The sequence below is a fragment of the Protopterus annectens genome, chromosome 2.part0 (genome assembly GCF_019279795.1).
Source record: "Protopterus annectens isolate FY-2018-M chromosome 2.part0, PAN1.0, whole genome shotgun sequence".
NCBI classification, from domain to species: domain Eukaryota; kingdom Metazoa; phylum Chordata; order Ceratodontiformes; family Protopteridae; genus Protopterus; species Protopterus annectens.
This window is the reverse complement of record NC_056728.1, coordinates 626,071,318-626,083,340: the sequence shown is the minus strand read 5'-3', so window position 1 is coordinate 626,083,340 and position 12,023 is coordinate 626,071,318. Positions and strand designations below refer to the sequence as shown.

Genomic DNA, 12,023 nt, shown 5'->3' with positions numbered 1-12,023 from the left:
GGAACCCTTCAAGGCGTCCTTCGTGAACACTCCCTTTGACGGCTCTAGACTGTTTGGCAAGACCGTCCGCGATACGCTGCTCCAGAGCGAGAAAGATGGGAAGACGCTGTCTGCCGTTGGAATCCACTTCTCGGCTCTACCAAGGTCCTTTTCCAGGAACCAGAGAGTACAAAAGAAGATGTGGTTCCGGAAGTCTCCGCAGTACCATCCCGCTCTGGACCCTTCGTCCTTCAGAGGCAGGGGAGGACAAGGTGGACGCCAGCCCAGAGGCAGAGGGGGGCCGAAGAATTTCAGGTCGAGGGAACCTTTCTCCGACCGACCCGCGCAGCAACCCTAAGGAGTTGCCCAACTGCTCCTCTCTGGAGGCAGTCGGGGGCATTTCTCGGAACATCTAGCACATTGGGAGTCCATCCCTACAGATCGCTGGGTGCTCCGAATAATATCCAGAGGTTACTCTATCCCCTTCATAAATCCTCCCCCTCGGTTGAGGCGCCTCTCTGATCTTCCACCCAGTCAGAGGGAGGTGGTGGCTTCAGAAATAAAGGAGTTACTAAGAATAAAGGCCATCCGTGTCCCCCCAGGACAGTCCGGGTCGGGCAATTACTCCAGGATGTCCTTCAAGGATGCATCTGCAGTCATCACATATGGGTTGTCCTGCCTCAGGCAGCCCTTCGGTCGGCCGGATTCCAAAGTCTGGGTCTGGCGTTGGCTGATGTCGCCCCTTCCCCGACGTCACAACGCCTGGGGTATAAAAGCGTCAGCCGATGCCATCTTCCTCGGTCTTTCTTGCCGCGTGGTGCCCGAATAAGAAGTAGTTCGCAAGTGCCGGTCGGCCAGCTCCTGTAATTTCGCTATCCGAAGACTTCAAAAGCTAAGTACCCCGTTGGGGACTCTTTCTTGCCTCAGCCGATGTCAGAAAAAGTTAATAATTGTTTAACTTGTGGGAAACAAATACCTCATAAGGATTTCCACTCTTATTGTCTTCCTAGCTTAGGCCCAGACCACGACGTCTCGGCCTGCTCAGCCTGCGCTTCCTTCAACCGACGCACTCTTAGACGTCGGTCGGAGTTCGAAGAAGAGTTTTTTGGGGATAGTTTTGCTTACAAAATGCCGTTGGAAACCCCGACATCACATTTAATTAAGAAACGGAAAGACAAGGACCGACACGCGCAGGCCGTGGTTTCGGCTGAAACCGTGGCTAGGCCTACCGCGAGTGTCCCGGTCTCGGCTGATACCGAGTCCTTGGAACTTCCGAACCCTCAAATAATACAACCGACAGCCTCGGCCCCGGAGGCTCCTACCGAGTCGGTTACAGAATTGCCTTCCGAAACTGGTGTATTGGAATCTTCCGACACCATACCTTTAGACAAAGCTACACCAGCACGTGGTGCAGCCAGGCCTCCTGTATCCATGTCTATTAAGGCCTTCACCAGGGCTAAAGCTGCAAAGCACACTAAAGCCATGCCTCCCAGAGTTATTCCTCAGGGACCTTCTTCTACTTCACAGATTTTAACTTTAGCAGAGGACCTGATCTCCTTAATTAGGGGCTCTCAGCCTCATCCGGACAGGGGCTCCCAACCCCCTCTAGACAAAAGGCCCAGGATGGATCCCCCTGATCCCCTTTCCTCAGAGGAAGCCTCTGTTGGCTCAGATCACTCAGACTACCAGGAGGAGGCTTATTCGGCCTACGAGGATTCGGATGCAGAGGAATTTATTCCCTCAGCCTCCCCTCCTGAAGAGCTTTCCTTTGGGGAGACCCTTCACACTATGAGAGAGCATTTCAAATGGCAGGGCCAGGAATATTCTGATTCTAGGAAAAGACTAAGAACTTTTCTTCATTTACCTCAGCATAGACCTTTGGCTATTCCTCCTGTTTTAAATGTGATTGATGATGTATATTTTGACTCTAGTATGACCCCTGACACTCTGCCTCCGGCCCCTGTTAAGCCTGATAGGTATTACAGGGTCCCGGACACACAATTTTCTTTATAAGGCCCACTCTGCTGACCCTGAAACTATTTCACAGGGCCCTAAAGGGGTTGCAGCTGTTACTACTAAGAACCCACTCCCTCTGCAAAGGAGTCCAGGGCATTAGAGATGGGGTAAAAAAGTGTATACTTCTGCCACTCTTGCTATGAGGGCATTAAATTGTCAGTTTCACATGATACAGTATCAAGAGTATTTGTTAGAAGAAATGCATAAGAAATTGTCTTCTTCTGAACCCCTTGACCGTAAATCCCTTCAGGATCTGGTACATAACTCCCAGCAGGTTAGCAACCATTTCTTGCAGTGTGGTTATGATGCATTGGAAGCTTCATGTAGGTCAGCAATGACAGGTGTTGTTATACGCAGGCATGCTTGGCTGAAGGAACAATCTCTGCCAGAACATGTTAAAGCAAAGCTTTTGGATGCTCCTCTGGAAAAGCAAAAGTTATTTGGTTCCACTGCTCAAGACGTCCTAAAGAAATTTGAGGAAAAGGCAAAATCTGTACAAACAGTTAAGGATTTTCTTCAAGTCCAACCGCCTAGATTCAGCAGAAACTGGCCTTCCAAGAATTGGTCCTTTCCGGACACAGAAAGATTTCAAAGGGGCAGGAACAGGCGTGCCAGAGGTAGAGGCCAAGCTAGGGGCTCCTACAGAGGCCGTCAATGGCAACCTCCAATCCAGACAGGCAGTTCAGGATCTGCAACTGCTGCACAAGGACAAACTCAATGACTTTGCTTTGACTCCGCCAACCAGGGCTCAATTAGAAGCACCTTTGGGCGGAAAGCTTTCTTTATTCTCAAGAAATTGGCACAGCATTACAAGAGACAAATGGACACTCCAAATAATAGACAACGGATACAGGTTCCATTTCCACACATTGCCAAAAAGAAAAGGCATACCAGGTCTGCCACCAAATCAAAGGACAGAGGCTTTGAAACAAATCTCAAACTTACTACAAATGAAAGCCATAGAAAAAGTTCCTATTTAAGAACAAGGCCAAGGATTTTACTCCAGACTATTCCTTGTTCCAAGAAAAGAGCATCAATGGAGACCAATTCTCGACTTGTCCGTACTGAATACTTATCTCATTGTGCCAAAATTCAAAATGCTGACTCTACAGCAACTCCTTCCCATGCTGGGCAAGCGGTCTTGGCTGGTTACTCTAGACCTCAAGGAGGCATACCTGCATGTCCCTATCAGAGAAAGTTGCAGAAGATACCTCAGATTTCTTGCAGGGTCAGAGCATTATCAATTCTCAGCATTGCCCTTTGGCTTATCTACTGCGCCCAGAGTATTCAGGAAATGCCTGGCATCAGTAATAGCACACTGCAGACTCCAGGGGATTCAAATCTACCCATATCTGGACGACTGCCTTATACAAGCGGACAACCAACAAACTTTGATAAAGGACTTAAATTATGCCATCAATCTTCTACAGGCCTTGGGATATACAGTCAACATGCACAAATCAAGACTTGTTCCATCCCAAAGAATAACCTTTCTGGGTGCGGATCTAGATACAACCACCCAAATGGCTTATCTCACAGAAGAAAAACAAAGTCAACTACCGGATTACTTCAAGAATCTGACAAGACAAACTCAGCTGACTGCAAGGAAAATCCTGCAGGCCCTGGGTTACATGGCATCCTGCATTCTATTGATTCCACAAGCAAGGCTACATATGAGAAAGCTACAGTGGTACCTAAGGAGTTTATGGACTCAGCATAGTCATAGTTTGGAAACTTTAATCCCACTCATTCCATGCCTTCACAAGGAATTTCTGTGGTGGGCTCAGGCCAGCCAGTCCAACAGAGGGCTGCCCTTCACAAAGCCAAAAACCTCCCAAACTATTACAACAGACGCTTCAGACCTAGGTTGGGGAGCACACATGGAGGGCAGAGGTATCCAAGGAAAGTGGTCACGAAAGGAGCTACGCATGCACATAAATCAAAAAGAAATGCTAGCAGTGATACATGCAATCGAGGCCTTCAAACTCTTTCTCCATCAAGGCCATCTACTAATAAGGACAGACAACACCACAGTTATGTGGTACATAAACAAGCAAGGAGGTACCCATTCTTACCCTCTGTGCAGACTGGCAATGAATCTATGGGATCTTTCCTTGAAACTCAATATATAGCTACAAGCTCAGTTTGTGCCAGGGAAAGACAATACACTGGCGGACAGCTTAAGCAGAAATATCATGGATGCACACGAATGGATGCTGCACCCAGACATTTTCCAGCAGATAACACAGTCTTGGGGGAGCCCGGACGTAGATCTATTTGCATCCCCCCACGATCATCAACTAAAGAAATTCTGCTCAAGGACATACCACCCACAAGCGTGGAAAGTGGACGCCCTCTCTTTCAGCTGGAGAAATCTGACAGTGTATGCATTTCCTCCTATTCCATTAATGACCAAGGTGTTAATGAAGATCAGGGCAGAGCAGCCAAAAGTGATCCTGATAGCTCCGGACTGGCCAAGACAGCACTGGTACCCACTGCTAAGGAGCATGTCACGTTTGAAGCCATGGCCTCTACCTCTATGGCCACTTCTACTGACACAGCACAGATACAAAACTCTACATTCCAACCTGAAAACATTGCAACTAACAGCGTGGAGAATACCTCGACTCCTCCTCAGGATAAGCTATCAGAGAGAGTGAAGAATATCATTCTGGAAGCTCGCCGCCCTTCCACAAGGAAGGCATATTCAGCAAAATGGAAAAGATTTCTCATCTGGAACACCACAAAGGGCCTAGATGCGACAATGATGAACATGGCACATATCCTGGAATATTTGGCAGAAATGTTCCACAATGGACTGTCTTACTCTTCTATTAAGATTCATGCTTCAGCATTTTCAGCAGAGTGCAATACTGATCCTCCTGTCTTTTCTCATCCTCTCCTAAGACAGTTTCTAAGAGGAATCAAAAACATCAAACCTCCTAGGAAACCACCTCTACCTGCTTGGGACCTTAACTACGTGTTGGAAAAACTAACACTGCCTCCATTTGAACCAGCAGCATCTGCAGACCTACAGTACCTCTCATGGAAGACTGCTTTCCTTCTGGCAATAACCTCAGCAAGAAGGGTTTCGGAATTGCAGGCCCTGATGGCAGTTCAGCCATTTATTATTTTCCATCAGGATAGAGTTTCATTAAGAACTAATCCTACTTTTATGCCAAAGGTGGTATCCAGGGTTTCATTGAATCAAGCCATTCACTTGTCTACCTTCTTCCCAAATCCACAAAAGGGGAGAAACTGCTGCACACCCTGGACATTCACAGACAGTTGCGCTACTACTTCGACAGAACTAAAGGTTTCAGAAAAACTGACCAGCTGCTGGTAGCATATGCTGCTGGTACTCAAGGAAAAGCAATTTCCAAACAGACAATTTCAAAATGGATAGGAAATTGCATCCGCTTTTGTTGTTCATTTCATGGAAAGACTGTACCAGCTAACATTAGACCTCATTCTACGAGAGCCACAGCCACCTCCACAGCCTTCTTAAGAGGGGTGGCTACAAAAGACATTTTGGAAGCTGCCACATGGAGCTCCGTGCATACATTTGCCAAGCATTACAATTTACCTTTATATTCCAGATCCAGAGCAGGCTTTGCTACGGCTGTCCTGCAGGGTATCTTAGCTACACCATCCTTTTCCTAGTACCTCCACCCCCAGATTGGCTATGGTATTCTACCCATATGTGATGACTGCAGATGCATCCTTGAAGGACATAGTACAGTTTTGTACCTACCATAAATGTAGATGTCCGATAGGTATGCATCTGCAGTCAGGTTTACCCTCCCTCCTTCCCCTCTGTGGTATTCCTAGGGTGCTTACCTCTCTATTAGCTAGCTGGGGGATCTATTATGGTGTATTTGTTTTTATATATATATATATATATATTTATATATTTTTGCAAATGTTTGGATTTTTTATTGCATTTTTCCAAATTTAGCCTTCCTAGAGGGCACCTGGCATCTGGGGCAAGAAAAACTGAGGAAGATGGCGTCGGCTGACGCTTTTATACCCCAGGCGTTGTGACGTCGGGGAAGGGGCGACATCAGCCGACGCCAGACCCAGACTTTGGAATCCGGCCGACCGAAGGGCTGCCTGAGGCAGGACAACCCATATGTGATGACTGCAGATGCATACCTATCGGACATCTACATTTATGGTAGGTACAAAACTGTACTTTCTTTTTGGTGCCAAAAAAAAAAATGGGGGACTTGAGACCAATTCTCGACCTGTCAACTTTGAACCTGTTCATTGCCAAGGTGAAATTCCGGATGGTCACTCTTCAGTCTATTCTCCCCCTCCTGCAGGAGAACGACTGGATGTGCTCCATAGACCTCAAGGATGCGGACTACCACATTCTCATGGACAGGCGATCCAGGAGGTTTCTCCGCTTTCGACTGGGGGCCAGTCATTATCAGTTCAGGGTCCTCCCTTTTGGCATCACCACAGCTCCCAGGGTGTTCACCAAGGTCATGGCAGTTGTAGCGGCCCACCTGAGACTACAGGGAATACAGATCTTTCCGTACCTGGACGACTGGCTCCTCGCCGCCCCCGCCAGGCATCTACTATGCTCGGCCAGGGATTGCTTCCTACTCTTGGCTCGGAAGTTGGAGATCACCATAAATTACAAAAAAATCATCCCTTCACCCTGTTCGGGTCCTGGATTTCATAGGGGCCAGAATAGACGCACTTCAGTCCAAGGCCTTTTTGACAGCAGACAGACTCCACACCTTAAATCTCCATGTATTAGCACTTTACAATCTCCAGCCCCACCAGCGGAATTACTCCTGAGAGCCCTAGGGTCCATGGCAGCTGCTATCAACCTTTCACCACTAGGTTGCTTGAACATGAGGGTTCTTCAATGGACCCTACAGGTCCAGTGGTCCATCCTTCGACATCTGTTGGACTCCCCGATTCCCCTCAGCAGAGTTTGCAGGGACTCCCTACTTTGGTGGCTCCATTCCCGAGAGCTTCGAGAAGGGCAACCGTTTCTGATGCCTCAACCCCAAGCCACGGTGACCACGGACGCTTCTCGCCTGGGGTGGGTGGGGGGGCATTGCATGGGCAGAACTGTCCAAGGCATGTGGACTCCAATAGAGACCATTATGCATATCAGTGTTCTGGAGATGAGGGCGGTGCTTCTAGTGTTGCAGGCTCTCTATGCCCTTCTTCCTCCGGGGACTATTGCAATTCAGACAGACAACATGTCAGTGGTCTGGTACATCAACAAACAGGGGGGGACAAGGCTTACCCTCTGTTGAGAGGCCATGAGAGTTTGGGAGTGGGTGATATCCACCAACCGTTTTCTGCTAGCAACGCACATTCCGGGTCGGTCCAACATTCTAGTGGACAAGCTGAGTCGAACTATCCTCTCGCCTTATGAGTGGTCTCTGAACCTCTTGGTAGTGAAACACATCTTCCTCAGATGTGGTCAATCTTGCTGCGATCTCTTCACATCGCCTTCGAACGCACAGTGCAGCGAGTTTTTCGCTCTAATTCCCCCGCCGGGGGAGAGCCCCAGAGACGCTCTAGTTCATGCTTTGCCATCTGGTCTTTATGCTTATCCTCCTCTCCCGTTAATGACAAAATTCCTGCAGAAAGCTCGTCGGTTGGAGAGCAAGCTGATCCTCATAGCCCCATTCTGGCCTCGTCAAACCTGGTTCCCGTATGTACGGTCTCACCTCATAGCTCCCCCTTGGATCTTGGATCCCATTCCGGATCTGATTTCTCATCCTTTGGGATTGGAAACTCCGAATCTGGAAGACCTCAAGCTCACAGCTTGGTTGATCCAGTTCCATTAGTGGCTAGGACTCCCGGTATCTCGTCTCCTGTTAAATCCATCCTAGTGGTGACGTATAAGCCTTCTACCAGGAAGGGTCTACAACAGTAAATGGAAAAGTTTTTCCATCTGGGCCCAACATGGGGATTTGGACCCTTTTACGGCTCCCATTCCAGCAGTACTTGAATTTCTATCTCACATTTTCCATCAAGGGGCCAGTTCTTCTACCATGAAGGTTCAGATGGTGGCTATTTCCCATTTCCACGTCGGGGACAATCTTGGGACCTTGGCTTCCACCAAGATCTGTAAGACTTTCTTAAAAGGTACCTTTCTTTTAAGACCTCCTGTCAAGAATGCGGTTCCTTCATGGGACCTAACCTTAGTTCTTCAGGCTCTAACTGGTCCACCTTTTGAGCCTGAAGCTTCTGTTGACTTAAAGTTCTTATCTTGGAAAACTGCTTTTTTTAATTGCTATTACCTCATCTAGAAGGGTGTCTGAACTTCAGGCCCTTTGTACAAAACCCCCGTATCTGGTCTTCCATAAGAACAGGGTATCTCTCAGGACTAATCCTTCCTTCTTACCTAAAGTGGCTTCTGAGGCTAATATCAACCAATCCATTAATTTGCAAGTTTTCTTTCCCAACTATTAGAACAAAGGGGAGTACAGACTGCATTCGTTACATGTGCATAGACAATTGCGCTTTTACTTGCACAGGACGGCTGCCTCTCGCAAGTCGGAGCAGCTTTTCATTTTGTTTGCTGAGCCATTCTTGGGTAAACCAGTTACAAAGGTAACTCTAGCCAGATGGATATCCCACTGCATCTTGCTTACGTACAAAATTTCTGGTCAGCCGGAGGCCTTGAGTGTTCATGCTCACTCTACCCGTTCTATGGCTACCTCTGCCGCATTTTGGTCAAGAGTTCCCTTGGATGACATTTGTTCGGCGGCCACTTGGACTCTTTCTCATACTTTCATTTCGCACTATAAACTAGATCTGATATCCAGAGGGAGGGCAGCCTTTGGCTCCGCAGTGCTCCAGAATATTCTTCCTTGAGGACCTCCCAAGTTTTTTGGTAGCTTGGGACTCTGTCCCACAGGTTGCTGATCAAATGAAGTTAACTGCTTCAGATAAATAAGTTATGTACTCACCATAGCGTTCCATCTGAGTAGGTAACTTCATTTGTCAGCAACCGACCCCCACTCCTTCCCCCTAACCTGTTTTTCATTACCTGAATGATAGAATGTTCACTTCTGTTTTGCATCAGGTTAGGATATTCAGGTATTGTTTGTCTGGATATTGTTGATAATTGGGCAAACTTGATGTGAGGACTGGATGGAGGTAGCAGGGTGTTATGGGTAAGGGGAGGAGCTAGGAGCTCAGATCTCTAGCTTGGTAAGCTGCCGGCTCGGATCCAGGACGGTTGCTGACAAATGAAGTTACCTACTCAGATGGAACGTTATGGTGAGTACATAACTTCTTTTTTTAAGCTCTTATTTCCAGGAAACCATATTTGTTCTTTCAAAAGGGTTGAGTATCTTTTAGGGATAATGTACATTCCCTCACAAAAGTAATGTCAGAATCCTTCTTTAAGCAGTCTATTTCCCAGTTTTGTTTGCCTGAGTGGAAACTGGGTGTGTATTTGGGGGGGGGGGTCTTTTTACCCAGGATGTGCATTTTCAACTCCATCCCTACCTGAAACATATACTCAAATATGGGAAGCCAGAACAGTTGTTCATTTTCTTCAGTTCTAAGATGAAAAGACTGGCCGTTGTCAAGCAAACTCTTTGTATGCAGATTGCTGCCAAGTATATTTTTAACATAAGGTGGCAAGCTGCCCCATTAGTATATGTTGCTTTGAAAGATCCCTTCACCAAGAGTATGGTTGCTTTCACCTGTTTGCTTTAAAAATGGGTCCATTGCAAACAAATATTGTGGCCATTAGTTTCTTGGTTCATATCTTCATTAAGAATCATTGCTTAGACCTGGACTCCAGGTGCTTAGCATCCTTTGTTATTTTGGAAATTCAAAACTTTTTTCATGAATATCCTGTAGATGTTACCTCTTTCCACAGTGTTAAATCTTTTTGGTGCCCAGAAATATTCTCTCACCCTTTCCCTTATGTTAGAAGACACCTTCATCCAGTAACCATGGTTATGCTACTGGAGTTCCCTGTAAAACATGCAGGTCAGTTGTCATTCATTTATATGTTCTTGTTACTGTTTAGGTGTTATGTCTTCATTATGTTTCTTGGTTTGCAGGAAGCAAGCTTATTCATAGGTCTGGCAAACTGGCAGATGTGGAGCTAGGCATATTCACTTTCTGTGACCCATACCATTATGACAGTAGCAGCGCAGGGCACACATGCACCAAAACACCAGTTTTAAGAACAGTATATATGCTGAATTGAAATGTAAGAAGGAATAATCCACGTTGTAGAGCCATTATCTTGTGTCTCATAGATGGCACATATGAGAAGAATAAGCATCATCTGTAGCAGGGAGTCTTGTACAGACAGCATAGAGAGCTTGACTTTTTATTTAGTAGTATTTGCAAGAAATGTGAGAGTAAAACTTAGTGTCTTTGTGAGCAGATCTTGGCCTCGCAACTCCAAAATCTGGAGTTTAATCTTGACTTGCACACATTGTTTTGTGGAGTTGTGTGTGTTCTCTGTCTGCTTGGGGTTTCTCGGGTGCTGTGGTTTCCTTCCACTTCCAAAAGCATATGTGCTGATCACCTATAATGTTTTTGTTATACTTACTCTCAGCCTTGCAACCTAGGTCATCATGGCTGGAAAGGATCTGAGAGACTATTTCCCTTGCCTGGCTTGCAAAATAGAATGTACTTAGTTGGGTATGTCAGACAAAAACACAACAGGGCAATTTCTCAATGCTGCCACTTAGCAAGTTTAGATAATGGCTTTCTAAACTGAGTGAAAGGGAGGCAAAGCAAGCTAACTGGAAATGTTTGAAGTATTCAGTGCAGAAGTAAAAGCATGGATTAAATTCATCTTGATCTAGCAGAATCGAGTTCCACTTGGTTTAATTTATTTCCTTACTATTAAGTGGTACAGGAAAGCAATACTTTCATTAAATGCACCCAGTTCCACCCCCCCTAAAACATTTCTGTTTTAAGGTCTGAGTAAAGGAAAGAGTAAGAATGTCCTTGTAAGTGGTAAAGGTGTATGTAATAGGTGTGAGTATTAGCCTTTAATCTGTAACGTTTATCATATTACTTTAATTCATTAAGAAGTTTTGTTTTTCTTAACCCTGTTCAAATTTGTCACCTTTGGAATTCTAGGTTTATTTTGGCAGTCACCTAAGAGGCCTCCTTCTCCACTACACTGCGACTGTAATGATCCATTGTAAGCCATTTTATATATTTAATTTGAAAGTAGAGAATTGAGTATTGTGTCAGTGTACTAAAGTTTTTAATGTATATATTTGTAATTGTAATGTTTTTGTGTGACTGTTTATTATACTTGTCTTGTGCCTTAGTTGTGTCTGAAGAAATCTGTAAGACTTAGCTGATTTTAAGTGAAAAAAACTCATTTTTGAGTTTCTCCACACATTAAACACCAGCAAATTGAATCGCTAAGTAATGTGTACCATTGCTTCTCTAAATTGTAAAAAGTCACTCACTGACATTTCAATAAACTGAAGATACTCTTCGTAATAAATGTTTACCACTGAGTGTAACATTCTTTACATCTGCGAACAAAACCAATAAAGCACCAAGTTCACAGCGGCTTCAAAATGAAACTGATAATCACACAAAAGAAGCAGCTTGTCAGGCAAAACAATAAAGCCCAGAACAGTGCTGTATTCTGTGAATTAGTGTGGTGACGTGAATCGAGCTGCCCAGTGTTTCCCTTTTACTTCACACTGTTCTGGGCTTTGTTTTGCCTGACAAGCTGCTTCTTTTGTGTGATTATTCTTTACATCTGAATATTTCCTGCAACTGCAGTGATCTGCCCCCCCCAAACTCACTGTCATCCAGATCCAAAACTGTTGGATGCTCCCGTGTTCCTGCTGTGATCAAACATTCTGCTTCCTAGAGTACAGAATGTTAGCAATCCAGAAACAGCACAAGTCCTTCATATTTTAGCAGTTTGAGGAAGCAGGATGCCCCTTTCAAGCTCCTTCTAGCCTTAAGCCTTCTCGGTATGTGTTTTTGTAAGAGCAGTTCATTTTCTCTTATTATGCTATTTTTTTATTTTGTTTATATGAACT

The 12,023-nt window shown here is 45.5% G+C and overlaps 1 protein-coding gene across 1 annotated transcript in view; it reads left to right on the top strand.

The window, feature by feature from the left end:
• UBA6 (ubiquitin like modifier activating enzyme 6) overlaps positions 1–12,023 on the top strand; it is a 2,440,735-nt gene that overhangs the window by 1,742,036 nt on the left and 686,676 nt on the right. The window contains exon 24 of the mRNA XM_044060993.1: positions 11,092–11,155. Coding sequence (XP_043916928.1) covers positions 11,092–11,155 — 64 coding nt within the window. The remainder of the gene's footprint in view (positions 1–11,091; positions 11,156–12,023) is intronic.